The sequence below is a fragment of the Megascapheus bottae genome, chromosome 31 (genome assembly GCF_031878675.1).
Source record: "Megascapheus bottae isolate mThoBot1 chromosome 31, mThoBot2.hap1, whole genome shotgun sequence".
NCBI classification, from domain to species: domain Eukaryota; kingdom Metazoa; phylum Chordata; class Mammalia; order Rodentia; family Geomyidae; genus Megascapheus; species Megascapheus bottae.
The window spans coordinates 1,422,266-1,441,598 of NC_143539.1; the positions used below are offsets into that span (position 1 = coordinate 1,422,266).

Genomic DNA, 19,333 nt, shown 5'->3' on the forward strand with positions numbered 1-19,333 from the left:
TACTTCAACCCCTGCACACCTCCAACCCCTTCCTGAGACTCTTATCCCCACTTAACCAATAAAAAGCCGAAGTACAGGGCTGGGAGTTTGGCCTGGTGGTGGAGTGCTCTCCTAGCATGCACAAAGACCCAGCTTCGATTCCTCAGCAGAAGTGGTGCTGAGGCTCAAGTGATAGAGCTTTAGCCTTGAGAAAGTCCAAGGACAGGGCTCAGGCCCTGAGTTTAAGGCCCAGGACTGCCCCCCAAAAAGCCAAAGTACAGCTCCAGCTCCAGCAGCTGAACACCAGCCTCGAGGCACAAACACTCAGGCATAGCACCCAGGGACCAGGACCAGCATTCTCCATCACCTCATGAGTAGACAGCAGGGGACTGTCTCTAAGGTGAGGTCCTCCCTGCGTTCTGCACAGGGAGTGGTTGTTGTACCTGAACATTCAACAGCGTGTTTTAGCAGGCAGGACTGACTTCTGGAAACTGATATTACCTGAGGAGGAATCCCTAGAGAGGAAGAGGAAAAAGAAGCCAAGGATGGTGGCTGTGACTCAGGTAAGGCCGTGTGGCATCTCCTTCCTCTCAGAAGAGCTGGGCCTGGGTGCTGACTGCTGGGCCTGCCTGCCACCTCTGCTTATACTCCCCCACCTCACTCTTTCCTTCAGCCCCTGTCTCCTCCACTGGGCGTGGGCACAGGAGGACATCAACCGGGCAAGCTGCTCCTGTGTCGTTGCTGAACAGACCTCTCTGCTGCTGTTCTGTTCCACTTTGGGTTCTCTTGCTCCTATCCTCCTCCACCCTATTCTGGTGCTGGAATACAGGATCATAGTGCTGTCCTGAGCTGTTTTGCTCAAGGATGGGGCTCAACCATTTGAGTCACATCTCCACTTCTGTCCTTTTTGGTGGTTGGAGACACGAGTCTCATGGACATTCCTGCTTTAGTTGGCTTTGAACCATGATCCTCAGATCTCAGCTCCCTGGACTGACTAGAATTCTTGTCGTAAGTCCCCACTAACTCGGAACAATGCCATGATGTACAGTTCCATGTAGCTTTTACCTTTTACTGTCATATCAAAGACACTATTAGAAACTATCATCCTGAAGCTTCCTTCTGTCCCTGGCATCAGATTATAATTCCATCTAGTACTTTCTCTGAGTGTGTGGGTGTGTCTGTGTGAAATGCTTTTCTTTTTCTTCTTGGGGACAGTTGACATTCAGGGACGTGGCCGTGGATTTCACCCGGGAGGAGTGGCAGTGCCTGACCCCTGCTCAGTGGGCTCTGTACAGGGACGTCATGCTGGACAACTACAGGAACCTGGTCTCCGTGGGTGAGGACGACCTCCCAGCACAAGTCTTTGCCTTGTTTTTCCCTGAATGTCTGGAGAGCCCCAGGTTCCATGAGTAGACATAGAGCTCTACCAGTTCAGAGACGGCAGCATGCTAAAGTGACCCCTGGACTTTAATAATAACTGTCCTGTGTCCTGCCTCCTGTGCAGTGCATCTCCACGTCCCACAGCTTGAGTGTGCAGGAATGCATGTCAGCAATGGCAGGCGTCTCTCATTTTATTTTGCTCCTTTTTTCCCTTGACCTTCTTCCCTCTCCCTTCTCCAGTCTTCTCCTTTCCTTTCTCTCTCTAGAGCTTTGCGCAGTCTAAGCAGGTCATCTCATCACTGAGCTACATCTCAAGTACCATGACACACCTTCCCTCCCTCCTTCCTTCTTTTTTTTTTTTTTTTTTTTTTGGCCCCCTTCTCTCTCTCTTTCTGGCCCCACTCGCTCCGGCCCCTTCTCGCTCCAGCCACCAGGTTGTGTCTCGTCTCTGCCACTTCCGGCTTGGTTGTGTATGTGGGATACCGAGGAATCGAACCCGGATCCTTGTGCATGCTAGGCAAGCACTTTAACCGCTAGGCCAAACTCCCGGGCCCCCTCCTTCCTTCTTTCCTTCCTTTCTTCTTTCTTTCCTTCCTTCTTTCCTATTCTTCTCCTCTTCCTTACCTTTCCTTTTTTTTTTTTTTTTTTAAATTTGTTTTGAGAAAAGGGGCTGCTTTGTAGCCCTGGCTCCATCACCTTGAACTTCTGAGTGCTGGGATTTCACCCATATGACACCACACTGGGCCCATGGCGGTGTTGAATGTATGGATTTCCTTGTGCTTCTAACTCAGCAATGTTGAGATGGAGGCAGTCTGGGGAATGTGTGAACTGTCTCTATGCATCCATCTGGAATGGCCCCTTCTCACCTGGGGATTCCGGAAATCTCACAGTGCATTGTCTTTCTATAAACAGGAATCTCCCCTTCCAGCGAGAGTGTGATTTCCATGTTGGAGCTCCTGGAAGAGCCCTGGGTGGCACAGAGTGATGTGAACACACCAGGGGAGCTGAATGGATGGGAAGGCACTGAAGGTGGGAGCGCAGGTAAGAGCTCAGATGGGCAGAGATAGAGCTGGGGAGGCTGGACACCAGTGGAAGTTTCCTATAGGAGAACACGTGTTTCTCTGCTGTGAGCCCTAAAGGACTTTAGGATTTCCCCCTTGTCACCTGTCCTGCAGAGTAAGTGCCATTCTGTGTCTCCACTACATTTCCTAATCCATTGAAAGAGCTTCCAGGCTGACTCTCCGGCTAATGCTGGCTGTGCAGGGCCTGCGCTGTCTCTTCTGAGTAGTTCGTTGGACATAAGAGTCTCATATACTTTCCTTCCTGGCTGGCTTTGAACCACCAGCACCTGGCCTGGGCTGTCTCTTTTATATGGGGACTTTAATTCCTTCAGATGCAGACCTAGAAGTAGATGGGTGGACATTCCACTTTTTATAGTTGGTGCTTTTTCTGCAGCACAAATTCTTTTGTATTTTTTTTAAGAGAAAACTACTTGATTATTTTATCACGGATTACTATTTCTTTTTGGTGTTGTTTTGATAACTTCACCAGCATGCATTGTGCAACACAATTGCTAGAAATATCTCTTGTTCATGTTAAAATCTGCTCACTTGAGTGGGTATGGGAAGTTTATAGCACATATTCCAGGTTTTTCTTTTTGGGGTTTCTTTTCTGGCATTGTCATATTGTTTCCCTTTCTTCGCACTTCAGCTTTGCAATTCAAATTACCAGTAATTTCATTCTTTAAACTGCTTTGGGCTTGAGTTATTAGAACACATGGTGTGATATGTGGTGATATTTACCTGTACACACTCAGTATGTTGTACACTGGCATTTTTTTCTCTTTGGTTATGATATAACCATGTGGCTTTTGGCACTTACATGTGTTATGGGACCCTGGGGGAAAATCCTGTCTTCCTGTCAATGAGATTGGTTCAGGATACACCTTTTCCTCACAGGCTGTTTGAAATCAGCTTCCCTTCTCTTCAGGTGGATTCCATGTGATCCACTTTGCAGTGGAGGAATCCTGTTCCTTTTGTGTTCCTAAATATTGGATTTCATGGTTCTCAGAGTCCCTGTGGCGCCTCAGTGTCTGTGTAATTTTTGCCCTGGTGTTCTCTCCTTCAGCGCGCAGTATTTCACTCCGTGATTAATGAGATGGAAACCTGTTATCTTGCAGATCCTGGATGTGTAATTACAGAATTACCACCCAACAGGGGCAGCAGTAGGGGAGAACTACCTGAAAGGCATGAGGACGGCAGCGCTGAGGAGTTGTCCTGCAAGGAGGTCCAGAAAGACACAGGGAACTGTGAGTGGGAGTGGAGAGACGCTGAAGGCAGAGCTGATGGGGAGCTTGTGGTCCCTGGAGAAGATGGCGGTGGCAGAGGAGAGCAGGAGGGCGGGAGTGCCGTGGGGTGGCAGCCCAGGAGGACGTGGCTGGGGTGGCATCTCCAGGAGCAGCTGTGTCTGCCTGAAGGGCCAGGGGTGAGGACTGGAGTGGAGAAGTCCTTCCTCACCAGGCCCCCCATGTCGCCCCCTCAGGGGAGCCCCTCCTGTGGGAAGACGGACATTGTCCCTGCAGGTGTCATTGTCCCCAAAGGTGACGGTGCCTCCATCTGTTCTTCTTTAGACATGCAGAGACTCATGGCCCACCTTGGGGAAAATCCTCACAAGTGCTGGGCTTTGGGCTTTCCCTTGTCCTTGGCGTGTCACTGGCGGATCCACACCGGGGAGAAGCCTCACCCTGGCATGGCGTGCGGGAAGGCTTTCTCCTCACCTTCCCATGTCTTGGTTCACGAGCGACGCCATCGCAGGAAGGCTTTCTCCACGCGTTCCTGCCTCTTCGTTCACGCGCAATGCCATGGCTGCGTGGAGCCATCCCAGTGCGGGGCGTGTGGAAAGGCGTTCTCCACACTTCCTGATCTCTTGCTTCACCAACGCCTCCCTAGCAGGGTGATAAAACTCTGCTGCTGCTGCTCAGAGGGCAGGAAGGCGTTCAACCAGGTGCCCAAGCCCAGCGCCCCTGCAGGAGGAGCCTCGTGGAGAGGCCTTACCCGTGCAGGCAGTATGGCAAGGCTGTGTGTTCTGCTCTGGCCTCACTAAGCCCCGGCCATCTCAGGCTTCACTCAAAAGAAACCCCACCGGGAGGGCAGCAGGGCATGGTCTGTCTGAGTGTGGTCCCCAAGGATCCATTGTCCACAGAACGTAAACCCAAGGACTGCAGAGAACTACCCCATCCAGGCATACAGCCCAGTGGGGTGCTTCCTGCTGTAATCCCAGCAGAAGATAGTGAGTTTGAGGGCCGCCTGAGCTATATAGCATAATCAAGACTTTTTTTGTAAACAGTATGTAATATGCTGCTGTCAGAAAGAATGACATCGCCCCATTTGTAAGGAAATGGAAAGACTTAGAAAAAAAATCCTGTTAAGTGAAATAAGCCAGACTCAAAGGAACGTAGGCTCAATGGTTTCCCCCATTTGTCCTAATCAGTAGAAACCTTGGGCTCTCCTAGCAGAGATTTACAATAGAACCAAACCTAGATACATAAGGCCATATAGTATGATGCTAAATGAAAGGACCTCCAGGATACAGAAACAACAGCCATATAATGAGTGATTGTTGTTTTTAATGTACTATGTTATCTCTCATCTCTTTTGCTGTCCCTTGGTTATCTCATATTGTTACAGTATTTCACCTTGTTATCTGATATACTGTATATATGCATATATGGTTATTTGAAATCGGATAGGGAAGGGGGAAAAACAAGATGAGGGTTGGGGGTGGGAGGAGGGAAATGGGGACTAACACATGAGAAAGGGTATCAATGTATGTGAAGTAATGCACTTTCTATCTGGTGAATATAATTTAACCTTTCTATTAATTATAATAAAAATGTATGGAAGAAAAAAAAGAATGGCTGTCACAAAAGGCAGAAAATAGGAAATCATATCCACAGCAGAGGCTTGAATGCAAGCCTCAGGCAGTGGAGAGCAGAATACACTTTTTTGCCAAAACCATCTAGGAAGCTCATCTCTGCTTATGATGACTGGTACAAAAGACCGCCAAGCCAAGAATGCAACAAAATCCATACAAAGAAATCACGGATGTCCAGAATAAAGAGTTCACATCACCAAGTGCGATTATGATCAAACCTTGCTTAATGAAATGCCCGCCTTGCAGGTGTTTCCCTGCGGGGTCTGGGAAGGACTGGTCCTGCCATCTTGTGAGGATTATTCCTGTGCAAACTCTGGGAAAGGTGACTCTTCCTTCTGAAATCACACACAGGCTGTGCCCAGCAGCGTTAGGGAGGGGTGGAGAATGGTACAGAACTGGGGCACACTGTTGCCTGGCATTGGGTATCCTTCATCTTGATGGTACTCTTTATGGGTATGGACTACACTGGCTCAAGTAGAGCAAGAACTGAGCAAGTGGCGGTGCTCATGGGACCAGCAGGCGCTAGGCTACCTGACACTGGGGACGTGGTGGAGGGGATCCAGGAGAATGGCAGCCTCTACACCGAAGGACCGAGGCTGTCATGTAGCAAAGACTGCGGCCACTCTTTCTAATGAGATGAATTCATCTTGCTTCTTGAGATGAAAGAGAAAACAGTTTTTAAAGCGGGTAATTTCATTCTATCTAGAATGAGGACTTTGGAGTATCTCAGTGTTCAAGCACTTTCCCAGCAGGTGCCAGGCTCTTAGTTCAAACCTCAGGAGCACACACACACACACAAACACAACCAGAAGAGCATTGTCTTGAAGATGATTATATAAAATTGCTGCTATTAAATGTTGCTACTGCTCTATTCAGAATGTATTCATGTTTTAGTCAATAAAATATCTTTTTAAAAAAAACATACTGGATGATTGGTGATTCCTATCCAGATAAGTTTTACTTCATTTCCAATTCTTCTGGACAGAAAAGGTCTATAAAGATTGAGGATCTAGGATTTGAAGTTGAAATTGAACCTGACACAGTTTGGGGATACTCTAAAATCTTAGTCACCAGTGCTGTTAGCCACCCTGTTAGGATCTGGTGTAGGTAACATGGCCTTGCCACCCAAATGGAAGAACCAGCACCTAGCACAGATTTTTGTGCTGTAATAGGTGTGGATGTATATCTAAAGTTACAGTTTCCTATGAAGCCATATTCAACATACAATTTTAAGTGTTTATAATTAAACAAGGACAATCTGGTGGCTCACGTCTGTCAGTGGAGCTGCTCAGGAGGCTGGGATCTGAGCACCATGGCTTGAAGCTAACCCAGAGTGTGAGGGCCTGAACACTATCCCTTAGTTTTTCTGCTCAAGGCTGGTGTTCTCTCATTTAGCCACACCTCTACCTCCAGCTTTTGCTGGCTTATTAGAGATAAGAGTCTCGACCAAAACTCAAAATACAACTTCCACACGATCTAGTCTTGGGCACATTCTCAGGATGTGTGGGTCCATGAACACCATATTTGTCGAGGCACTGTTCACCACAGCCAAGAAACAACCCATATGCTCCATGTTGTCTGCAGAGGAATGAGTGCCACTGTGCACTCTCCTGAGGAAAAAAGTGAGGCAGGTTCAGAGGAGCAGAGTCACCGGCCCCACTGTGGATGTATGCCTAAACAGGATGCAGTCTATTTTCATCAGAGACTTGGCACCACATACATAGAAAAAAGCTGGAAGTGGTGCTGTGGCTCAAGGGTAGAGCCCTGAGTTCAAGCCCCATAATTGGCAAAAAAAAGGGCAAGTACATGATCTGGAAATGGATAAAGAACAGGGTGGTGGGACCATCAGCAAGACTGGAAGAGCCCAGGTGAGGAATTGAGTCACATGCAATGAGTTAGACCAGAAACCCAGGTTGAGACGTCTCTCTCCCCTCCTTAGTACAGTAACAACAATACAGGGTCAAAACCACCACTGATAACCATGAGAATGACTGGGGAATCAGAGAATGAAATGACGTCCACACAAATGACCATGCGTGAAAAGAGCACGCGTCACCCTGCTTTGAGGCATAGACATCCAATGCTTATATGGAAGTTCTCAAGTGGGGACAATGGAGGGAAAACAATTTGTAGAAATATGATCAATATTACCAGAGAAATTCCTTCACAGAAATTCACATTCTACTTTCCTTCTTTTCTTGTCTTTTGTTCATTTTTTTTGGTGCCAAGCCTCTGGCTTGAACTCAGGGCCTGAGTGCTGTCTTTGAGCTTTTTTTGTTCCAGACTTGTGCTCTACCAGTGAACTCTAGCTCCTCTTCTGGCTTTTTCAGTGGTTAATTGGAGATAAAAGTCTCATAAATTTTCCTGTGCATGCTGGCTTTAAACCTTGATCCTCAGATCTCAGCCTCCTGAGTAACTAGGATTACAGGTGTGAGCCACCGTTCGCGGCTTTAATTTTCTTTTTCCAACAAGACAAATGATGGTGCTTCCCAATGAGATTAAGAATAGAAAAAGAAACTTTTGTTCAGAAACTTTGGCATACACCCAACAGAGATCTCTCATGGACTGTCTCCACAAGTTGGGCCTTATTACCTCCTGCTGGCCATTGGGGGCCAAGAATAAGTATGCCCATTATGTTTATGTGTAATAATACACATACTAAAATGAACTCCAAAGACACAGAGACAAAATAATTTTTTTTAATTTTTCTGATGATTCTGTATTCACTCCCATCCTCCCTTGAGAAGCACCAGTGAGAAAGTCTGAGCAGGGTCTTGATCATGTCGAAGGAGCCTGCTGGGCTTCTGAAGCACACATGTTGGGCTCAGTAAGGACCATGCAGCCACGTGCATCCTGAGAGGAAAGGCGAGCACAGCTCCCCTTGCCGCTTTCTTGGTAGTTGGTTGGGCTTTAGAGTCCCACAGGCTTTCCAGCCTGGGCTGGCTTAGAACTGCCATCCTCAGATCTCGGCCTTCTGTGGAATGGTGTAATGAGGATGAAAGGTGTGAGCCACCCAGAGCCTGCTGACATCTATTTTTTTTATGTTTATTTTACAGCACCTGTTGGTGACTTAATAGCCCACGTCTCAGCCTTCCACACCCCCACATCTTGTCCATCAGACAATCCAGAGAGTTGAGCTCACACCAGAGCTCCCCTGGAAAGGAGTAAGACACTGAAATAAGAACGAGTTGATTAGGGGACAGCCACCTGCACATGGTCCCAGGCAGTTCTGCCTTCCTGCGTGCTCTCCACGGACAATTCCAGCTTCGGATTCGATGACTTCAGTCCATTTCAGGGGAAGGAAGTGGCCTCGGCCCAGTGGCCTCCCACCTTCACCCCGTTTTCCCAAGGGACATCTGGCTCCCAGGGCACCTAGCCTGGGTTTCCTCCCATGGAGGTCAGGCCTCCAAAATCAAGGGACACACCTAGGCTGGGAGGAAGCCCGGAGGAGAGCCGGGCTTGGGGCCCCGGCCCCTCCTCCCAGCAGGTACCCTGCCCCTTCCCGAAGGTCCCTTGGCAAAGTCCCTCAATAACCTGGCCTCGCCCCCCAGCCCCCTGGCCCCACCTCAGCACCCTGGTCCCGCCCAGGGTGCCACTTTGGAGGCCTCACGCCATCCTTGGCTCCACCACCAGGCAAGGCCCGACTCCGCCCACACCGCATTCTTTTCTGGCCCCGCCCCTTCCCCGCCCACTCGCTGTATCCGCTTCGCCCAGCGTCCTCGCCACGCCCACTTACGGCCCCGCCCACCCGCGCCATTTCCTCGCCCAAGACTGGTCACACACGTACTGGCCCCGCCCACTCGAGGCTTACCACTGGGGATTGGTTCCCGCCCCCGGCCCCGCCCCCGGCCCGCCCACCCTCTCGCGCTCGCGTCCCGTGTTTGCCCCGCCCCCTTGCCCGGCTTTCTCCCCCGCTGCGCGCGCAGTTCCCCACAGACCCGGAAGCGGATGGCGTGGAGCGGGGTTCGCCGCGAGGAGCCCGAGCCTTTCCCCAGTGTCTGAGTAAGTCGGCGTTTCGGGGTGTCCCCAGCTGGCACGGGGTCGGGGGCCCCGGAAGCCCCGGCGCGTCCCCTCCTGCAGGGCAGCCTGGGGCGCCCCCGCCGGTCTTCCCTCACGGCCCTCGGCCCGGCGCGGCCTGACTGGGGGTCCCCGAGCCCCTCCGCATGAGGCGAAGCTGGGACGAGGGCGCGGGCCGCGGCCCTGGCCCCACTCCACCCCAGGCCCCGGGCTCCGGGCCTGGGAGAAGGACCGCCGGCCACACCCCTTCCGCGCTCCGCCTCCCTCCCCGCCGCCCCCACGCGGGCCCCCTGCCCAGCCTGGCTGGGTCCGTGGTTCCATTCCTCTCCTGCTCTTGATGGACAATCTCAGACCCTCATCGCTGGTTACTGCAGGACTTAGGCCGGGCCCAGCACTGCACCCCGCCGCACCTCATCCCTGCCTTGCGCTGTGCTGGCGCCCTTCCCCATCCTACCCCGGGCCGGGCTGTGGTGTGGGTGGAAACCTGAGCCCGGCCTTGGTACACTGGACATGTCCCTGGGACTCTGCAAAGTTGAGGGCAAAGCATCATCAGGAGAAAGAGGGAGAGGAAAACAGGAAGAGAAGACAGACCCCAACGGCAGGTGGGAAAGTAGAGAATGGGGTGCAGGCTTTGCAGAGAATTGGTGACAGGAGCAGAAGAAGCGGCATAGGAAACAGAGGGGAAAGCACATAGAGAACTGCAAATTCTCCACCTCGGCAAGGATCCCAGACATCACACAGGGCCTGGGTGCAGGAGACCGGGGAGCTCTTCCCAGAGGGGGACAGCACAGTGACTTGCAGGTGTCAGAGCAGTGTGGTCCACAGGAAAGAGGGGTCGGAGGTAGCAGGAGAGTGGAGGGGGCAGCGCCATGGTTTAACCCCAGGCACTCAGGAGGCTGAGATGGGAGGATGGAGGCTTCAAGTCAGACTGGGCAGGAAAGCCCAACACTTTTTTTTCTAGGTCACTGAGCAGGGCTCAGACTGGGTACTTGATGCTTTTTTGCTCAGTAGCTTTGGTACTTCAACCCCTGCACACTTCAACCCCTCCCTGAGACTCATCTCCAGTTAACCACCCAAAAAACTTCAGCTATGACTCACATGATAGGGCACCAGGCTTGAGTCAGAAAGCTTCAGGAATAGGGCCCAAGTCCTGAGTTGCAGCCCAGAATCCGCATTCCCCATCAATCCCTGTGTGGACAGCAGGGTACCACCCTCCCCACGTGAGGTCCTTCCTGTGTCCAGTGCAGGGAGTGTGTGCTGAGTCTGAGCATAAAACAGGATCTTTTTGACACTCAGGACTGACTTCTGGAAGGTGATCTTACCTGAGAAGGAATCCTGAAGGAAGAGGAAAAGGAAAGGAGCCAGGGATGGCGGCTGTGACTCAGGTAAAGCTGTGTGGCCTCTCCTCCCTGTCCAATGAGTTGGACCTGGCAGCTAGCGGCTGACTCCAGGGGCCTGCCTGCCACGTCTGCTCACACTCCCCCATGCCTTCCCTCAGCCCCTGTCTCTTCCACTGGGTGTGGGCACAGGAGGGCATTGCCCAGGCAAGCTGCTCCTGTGTCCTCGATGAACCCTCTCTGCATTGTGGGATAACCCACCTCTGTCCTGGGGTTTGAATTAGGGGTCTGGGTGCTTATCCCGAGCCTTTTTGCTCAAAGCTCTACCACTTGAGTCACATCTCCGCTTCTGGCTTTTGTTTGGTGGTAAATTTAATTGGAGAAAAGAGTCTCATGGACTTTCCTGCTCCATTTGGGTTTGATCCACAATCCTGAGATCTTGGCCTCCTGGAGTTATAGATGTGAGCCACTGGTGCCCAATTGAGTTCTTTTAGTACAGCTCCTCATGCATCCTCACTTTCTCAGAAGTGCTTGGATATGTAATTCCATGTCATCTTTTTCCCATTTGTTGTCATATCACAGACACCTTCACAAAATGTCACCTCCTGAAGCTCCCTCCTGTCTCTTGCATGTTGATTATAATTCCATCTAGTACTTTCTCTGAGTCCGTGGGTGTGTCTATGTGAAATGCTTTTCTTTTCCTTCTTGGGGATAGTTGACATTCAGAGACGTGGCCGTGGATTTCACCCGGGAGGAGTGGTGGTGCCTGACCCCTGCTCAGCGGGCTCTGTACAGGGACGTCATGCTGGACAACTACAGGAACCTGGTCTCTGTGGGTGAGGACGACCTCCCAGCACAAGTCTTTGCCTTGTTTTCCCCTGAATGTCTGGAGAGCCCCAGATTCCATGACTAGATGTAGAGCTCTACCAGTTCAGAGACGGCAGCATGCTAAAGTGACCCCTGGACTTTAATAATAACTGTCCTGTGTCCTGCCTGCTGTGCAGTGCATCTCCACGTCCCACAGCTTGAGTGTGCAGGAATGCATGTCAGCAATGGCAGGCGTCTCTCATTCTCCTTTGTTCCTTTTTTCCCTTGACCTTCTTCCCTTTCCCTTCCTCTAGTCTTCTTTCCCTTTTTAGGGCTTTGTACATGCTAGGCAGGTCCTCTTATCACTGAGCTACGTCGTATCACAGCTATATCACAAGCATTATGTCAAACCTCCCTCCCTCTCTACCGTCTTCCTTCCTTCTCCTCCTCCTCTTTTTTTTGTTGAGATAGTGTCCCACTGTCTAGTCTTGGCTGTCCTTGAACTTCTGACTGCTGGGATTCCACGTATATGACACTATACTTGGCCCATGGCAAACACTGAACGTATGGATTTCCTTGTGCTTCTAATTCAGTAGTTCTTGCATTTCCACTCTGCATGTTAAAGTGACTGCTGCAGTGTTTAGATGGAGGCAGTCTGGGGAATGTGTGAATTGTCTGTGTGCATCCATCTGGAGTGGCCCCTTCTCACCTGTGCGTGGGACTGGGGATTCCGGAAATCCCACAGAGCATCGTCTTTCTATAAACAGGAATCTGCCCTCCAAGCAAGAGTGTGATTTCTCTGTTGGAGCTCGGGGAAGAGCCCTGGGTGGCACAGAGTGATGTGAACACACCAGGGGAGCTGAATGGATGGGAAGGCGCTGAAGGTGGGTGCGCAGGTAAGAGCGTTTCCACTACAGCTCCTAGGTCGACTCCCCAGCTAATCCTGGATGTGCAGTACCTGGGCTGTCTCTTCTGAGTCATTTATTGGGATAAGAATCTCATGGACTTTCTTGCCTGGCCTGGATATGAACTGAGCTCAGATCTCAGCGTCCTGAGAAGCTAGAATTACAAGTTTGAGTTGCCACCACTGGGCCTTGGCCATGTGGTACTGAGGAATCGAACCCAGGGCTTCATGCATGCTAGGCAAGCACTCTGTCTCTACCACTAGGCCATGTTCCAGGCCTCTTTCATATTTTTTTTGTCTTTTTTGTTTTTTGCCAGTCCTGGACCTGAACTCAGGGCCTGAGCATTGTCCTTGGGTTTTCTTAAGACTAGAACTCTACCACTTGAGCCACAGCTCCACTTTTGGCTTTTTTCTATGTAGGTGGTACAGAGGAATTGAACCTGGATTTTCGTGCATGCTAGGCAAGCGCTCTACCACTAGGCCAAACTTCTGGCCTCGTTCATATTTTTTTTTTTTTTTTGCCAGTCCTGGGCTTGAGCTCAGGGCCTGAGCACTGTCCTTGGACTTTCTCAAGGCTAGAGAGCTCTACCACTTGAGCCTCAGCACCACTTCCGGCTTTTTTCTATGCATGTGGTACCGAGGAATCGAACCTGGGTCTTCATGCATGCTAGGCAAGCACGTTAACCACTAGGCCAAACTCCCGGCCCTCGTTCATATTTTTTTTAAAGAGGAAATTAACTTGTTCATTCTCTCATAGATGACTGTTTTATTCTTTTTTTGTAAGTTGACTAGCATCTAAGTGTAATCAGTATGCATTGTGTAACATTACTGCTGGACAGCTCTTGTTCATGTTAACTTCTGTTCACGAGGAGTGGGTAGAGGCAGTTCATGGCACATACAAGCTGGCACTGTTGTATTGAATTCTTCCCCCTTTTCCCACCTCTGCGTTGCAATTCAAAATCGCCAGTTAATTCATTGTGCTCTGGGCTCCAAACCATTAACAATGTGTGACATATGGCATTTTTTTTGTACATAGTATACTGTAGTCATTTTTTTTCTCTATTGTTGTGGTACAGCCACATGGCTTTGGGCACTTACTTACATGTGTGATGGGACCCCAGGGGAAAATCCTGTTTTCCTGTCAATGAGATTGGCTCAGGATAGACCCTTTCCTCACAGGCTGTTTGAAATCAGACTTACCTTCTCTTCGGGTGGGTTCCATGTGATCCACTTTGCAATGGAGGAATCCTGTTCCTTCTGTGTTCCTAAATATTGGATTTCACGGTTCTCAGAGTCCCTGCGGCTCCTCAGTGTCTGTGTAATTTTTGCCCTGGTGTTCTCTCCTTCAGCGCGCAGTATTTCACTCTGTGATTAATCAGATGGAAACCTGTTATCTTGCAGATCCTGGACGTGTAATCACAGAATTACCACCCAACAGGGGCAGCAGTAGGGGAGAACTATCTGAAAGGCATGAGGACGGCAGCGCTGAGGAGTTGTCCTGCAAGGAAGTCCAGAAAGACGTAGGGAACTGTGAGTGGGAGTGGAGAGACACTGAAGGCAGAGCTGACGGGGAGCTTGTGGTCCCTGGAGAAGATGGCGGTGGCAGAGGAGAGCAGGAGGGCGGGAGTGCCGTGGGGAGGCAGCCCAGGAGGACGTGGCTGGGACGGCACCTCCAGGAGCAGCTGTGTCTGCCTGAAGGGCCAGGGGTGAGGAGTGGAGTGGAGAAGTCCTTCCTCACCAGGCCCCCCATGTCGCCCCCTCAGGGGAGCCCCTCCTGTGGGAAGACGGACATTGTCCCCACAGGTGACGGTGCCTCCATCTGTTCCACTTCACGTACACAGAGACCCAAGGCCCACCTTGGGGAAAAGCCTTACACGTGCTGGGAGTGTGGCAAGGCGTTCGGCTACCCCTCCTCTTTGGTGCTACACCGGCGGATCCACACCGGGGAGAAGCTTCACCGCTGCCCCGAGTGTGGGAAGGCATTCAGCCAAACCTCTGGCCTTGCCGTGCACCGCAGGACTCACACTGGTGAGAAGCCATTCATGTGTGGCCTGTGTGGCAAGGCCTTCAGCGTGCGTGCCAACCTGGCCGCACACCAGTCTGTGCACACGGGCTGCAAGCCCCACCAGTGCGCCCAGTGCGGTAAACTTTTCAGCCAGGCCTCCAGCCTTGCTGCACACCGCAGGACACACACTGGGGAGCGGCCGTACACTTGTGGTGAGTGTGGCAAAGCCTTTAATTCCCACTCGCACCTCAACACACACCGGGCCATCCACGCGGGATACAAACCCTACCAGTGCACCGAATGTGGCAAGGCATTTGCGCAGAACTCCCACCTCGCCAACCACCGCCGGACGCACACCGGGGAGAGGCCGTACCCGTGTGACACGTGTGGCAAGGCGTTCAGCCTGCGCTCCAGCCTCACCACCCACCAGGCTGTGCACACGGGGGCCAGGCCGCACCGCTGTGCCGAGTGTGGGAAGGCATTCACACAGAACTCACACCTTGCACGCCATCGCAGGACACACACTGGGGAGAGGCCATATGTGTGCAGCGAGTGTGGCAAAGCCTTTAATTCCCACTCCCACCTCAACACACACCGGGCCATCCACGCGGGACACAAGCCCTACCAGTGTTCCCAGTGTGGCAAGGCATTTGCGAGAAACGCGCACCTCGCCAGCCACCGCCGGACGCACACCGGGGAGAAGCCGTACACGTGTGACACGTGTGGCAAGGCGTTCAGCATGCGCTCAAGCCTCACTGAACACCAGACCTTGCACACCGGAGCCAGGCCGCACCGCTGCACCCAGTGTGGGAAGGCATTCACGCAGAACTCACACCTCATCAGCCACCGCCGGACTCACACCGGGGAGAAGCCGTACAAGTGTGACACGTGCGGCAAGGCGTTCAGCGTGCGCTCGAGCCTCACCACACACCAGGCTGTGCACACCGGGGAGAGGCCATACGTGTGTGATATGTGCGGCAAGGCTTTCAGCCGAAGGTCCAACCTCTCGAGTCATCGCAGGCTACACGCCAGACAGAAGCTCAGCCAACTAGGGCAGCTGGATGCCATCCGTCCACATGTGGCCTCCGATGACTCGTTCTCCACGGAATATAAATATGAGGACGACCGAAAACCACTCACTGAGAGTTCAGGCATGCTGCTGAATGGAGTTGTTCCTGCTGTAATCCCAGGAGAGGATGGGGAGTTCCAGGGCAGCCTGAGCTATATCCAAGACCTTGACATTTTTGTAAAATGTTTGTGAGAATATCTCTCACCAAGAGCAGAAAACAGGAGATTCCCGTCAGGTGTACAGCAGACGCTTGAATGTAGGCCTCAGGCAGAGAAGAGTGGGATAGACTTCTTTGCAGAAACCATCCCAGCAAGCAGGCTCACCTCTGCGCATGAGGACTGGGGGTCCATCGGCTCTCTCGTTCTCCCCCATGCACTTCTCCTAATCCATCTGCAGAAGATTTCGAAGCCAAGAAGAGGTCACAAGGAGATAGATACCAGGGGTGCTGGGATGTCCAGAATCAACACTTTCAGGTCATCAAGTGGGATTACTCCAGGTGTTGTGCCTTTATGGTTGAACCTTGCTAATGAAAAGTCAGTCACGGGGCTTGAACTCATGCCCTGGGCACAGTCCCTAAGCTCTTTTGAATCGAGGATAGTGCTCTACCACTTCGAGCCACAGCTCCACTTGGTTATCTGTATATAATAGTCTCATGGACTTAACTTCTCCAGGCTGGATTTGAAGTGCAAAGGGAGATCCCAGGTGCCTGAGTAGCTGGGATTACAGCCATGAGTGGCTAGTGCTGGGGATGTGTATAGTTTTAGGTCTAATTCCACAAAGGAGAGAAATACAGGAGCCCTTGATCTCTCAGAGCCTGACTGGCTCAACTCCAGGTTCACTCGTATTCCTGAAATTCCCTCCCCCTCCTCCTCCTCCTCTTCTTCTTCCTCCTTCTCGTTAGTCTCATGTGTTAAGAGGAATCTATTTCCACTGGGATTAATGATGGAGCAATGATCCTTTGGCGACATATATGCCTGTTTCCCTTGCCAGATCCTCTGGTTGAGTCACAAGGAATGGAAAGAATGGGAGATGCCTATGTGCCTGTGGTCATGCTCTTCTTCTCCTGCATGGAGAACAGAAAGAGAGACATCAACTTGATTTGATTCTTAGGCATTTGATTGTGGTCAACTTTTTTTTTTTTTTTTTGCCAGTCCTAGGCGTTGAACTCAGGGCCTGGCCACTGTCCTTGGGCCTGCTCAAGGATAGAGCTTTACCACTTGCGCAACAGAACCATTTCTGGCTTTTTTCTATGTATGTGGTACCAAGGAATCGAACCCGTGTCTTCATGCGTGCTATGCAAGCACTGTGTGGTCAGCTTCTTAAGTCTTCCATGTAAGAGCATTCTACAAGCCGTGCTGGCTTGAGGCTGGAGAGCCTTCCTCAGTGATTCTGGGTGCAAACTGGTCTTCCACGCCCCCCGCGTGGGCAGGGGGTGGCGACGGGAAGCACTGGCTCCCTGGGCGTCTTCCAGCCGTCAGCACCACCCCTGGGGACGGCAGGTGGGCAGGGTGAAGGGGAAGCCCACAAGCACACTGTCTCCCCAGCCACCTCAGCTGGGCTGGGAGCCTCGTGGGGAACCTTCCTTTTCTCAAGCTCATCACCGGACCCCACACCCACGACAGCGTAGCCACCTTACGAGCCTGTGGATCCTGCTCCTCCGGGCGGCAGGGCCCGCCGCAGATGTACTCCATGCGGCCGTGCCCTCAGTGCCTGACGCGCTGTGTCTGGGGCTCAGGCTCTGGGCCAGTGCCTCCATGCTCTCCCTCCTGTCCAGACACCAGCAGAGAATGCAACACATCCAGAGGACCACGTGTCCCCCACAGCCTCTCCCAAAGAGGAGAGTCCAGAGCTACGGAACCATCCTCCTCCTGGTGAACCTTTGTGTCCTTTTACACCAGGCCCCGCCTCTGTCAGATCTGCACGTCTGTGACTTACAACCCCCACCCTGTGCTGGTTCATGTGGCTGCATTTCTGTGGGCCGTTTCCCAGCGGTCAGCCCTTTTCTGCTCCTGGGTGGACAGTCCACTCCCTGCCACCTCTGCTTCACCTGCGGGAGGAGGAGAGGAATGTGACCCTCCCCTGAGGAATGTGCAAAGCTTGCATTTCTGTGTAAAGTCCTCTTGTCCATTCAGCACCCTTCACACCTGGATGAGTCATCTGATGAGAGTGGTGGTGTGCACACATGGACACACCTGAGCCTGTGTGCGATCTATTATATAAGTATGAGCATGTGTGTTCACCTGCCTCTCTTGTTATTTGTATTTTTTTTGTCAGTCATGTGGCTTGAACTGTGGGCCTGGGAGCTCTTCAAGCTCAAGGCTACTGTCCTACCCCTTGAGCCAAGCCCCCTTCCTGTTTTCCAGTGATTCATTGGAGATAAGAGTCTCACGTTCTTCAGTGCCCTGGCTGGCTTTGAATAGCAATCCTCAGGTCTCAGCCTCCTGAGTAGCTAGGATTACAAGTGTGAGCCATCTCCCCTGGCGCCTCCTTATGGCCCACAAAATAAGAAAAAAAGTTGAGCTGTTAGATTTTGAAATGCTTATTATACTATGTCAACTTCTACCATAGAATCTACTTTATTAAATGGTGGTTGTATCACTTAAACTGGTTAAACTCATCTAAGCTGTTTTTCTAATTCCATTTTCATTCTTTGATTTATTTCTGTCTTTGATACTTCACTAAGAAGCAAAGCTAATCATTCTTGATGCCTTTTCTCTTCCAAAGTGGAAAGTAATTAGGAAAAAAATAGCGCTGGGTGCCTGTGATTCACCCCTATCTTATTTACTGGGAAGGCAAGATCTAAGGATCACAATTCAAAGCTGTGTATGCAGGAAAGTCTGTGAGACTCCTAGCAACAATGAAATACTAATAAAACTACAAGTGGCACACGTGCTAGAGTGCTACTGTCCTTGAGCAAAAGAGGCTCAGGAACAGCTCATAGGGTATGAGTTCAAGCCCTGGGACTGGCACAAAGAAAGGCAGAGAGGCAGGCAGCAACAAGGAAGGAAAAGAAGAATCCAAGAACAAGAATCAGAAAGAAAGCAAGAAAAATATGGTCCTGCTTGTGTAGCCTTGGCAGTTCTCCGTGCTGATTTCTTTCCACATAATTTATTTTCAGAACTCTTCATTTTCTATGGTGCATGTCATGCATGTCTGGAATCTCTGATGTCAATGATGATACTAAGTGTACTTTTGAAAACCAGTTGCAAAGGAAAGTGAGTTTTAACAATGGCTCTTCAAGTCCCATAACTGACCCCCCGCCCCTCCTCCCCGAAATGGCTTCTCCTTGAGAAAGTCAGTAGCTTGCAGAATGTGAAGTTTCTGGCAATGCTTCTTATTTCTACTGTGTTTATGAGGTAACTGTAACAGCCTCTGGAGTGTGAGTCGTGGCTGTATGTGCTGGCTCGTGGCAGGGGCCTCAACGATCAAGGGATTTCCACCAACACCCCCTTCTAGAAAAGGAACCACAGGGTGGCAAAAAGCCAGGCCTTGGTATTGATGCTCAAGTGCTAATCGTCAGACATGAGCAGAAAAGCTCAGGGACAATACCCAGGCCCTGAGTTCAAGCCCTAGGACCGGCACAGAAAAGGAAAATAAGCTAACTGGGAAATAAGCTTGATGTTGAGTGGAACTGTAGTCCACTCTCAACCCAGGCCTGCTTGGTCATGCAGTTTCCACAGCCTTCTCCACCACAAAAAGGCATGACTAGCAGGCCACATCTTCCCTCCCTTCCTTCACGCTGACTTCATAACCAAATCTCTGTGCATTCTGCGTGGCCTCTCTGCCCTACACTAACTTCAACCCTCAGATTACCCCCACGCCCCATGCGCTAATCCAGCCCGGAGGTCATTCCACCAGGGCACAGATGCCCCTTTCTCCGTGGGGAGTCATGTGTGTTGGGT

At 51.2% G+C, this 19,333-nt stretch overlaps 1 protein-coding gene across 1 annotated transcript; it reads left to right on the forward strand.

Annotated features, from left to right (window-relative positions):
* The first annotated feature begins 152 nt into the window (after positions 1-152).
* On the forward strand, positions 153-18,175 carry LOC150043440 (uncharacterized). Its single transcript, XM_090321960.1, has 11 exons — positions 153-542; positions 1,195-1,315; positions 2,272-2,400; positions 3,539-4,423; positions 8,780-9,075; positions 9,323-9,616; positions 9,684-9,781; positions 10,640-10,694; positions 11,362-11,482; positions 12,221-12,349; positions 13,759-18,175. Exons 1-11 carry the CDS (start codon positions 525-527, stop codon positions 15,621-15,623), a joined length of 4,011 nt encoding a protein of 1,336 aa, XP_090178086.1. The 5' UTR covers positions 153-524; the 3' UTR covers positions 15,624-18,175.
* Positions 18,176-19,333: the final 1,158 nt, after the last annotated feature.

Bases quoted from the DNA above. Each gene is read 5' to 3' on its own strand.
- LOC150043440 (XM_090321960.1), top strand. The intron at 9,782-10,639 runs GTGGGTGGAAAC...TTACCTGAGAAG, and splicing joins ACCCCGGGCCGGGCTGTGGT to GAATCCTGAAGGAAGAGGAA. The intron at 12,350-13,758 runs GTAAGAGCGTTT...GTTATCTTGCAG, and splicing joins CGCTGAAGGTGGGTGCGCAG to ATCCTGGACGTGTAATCACA.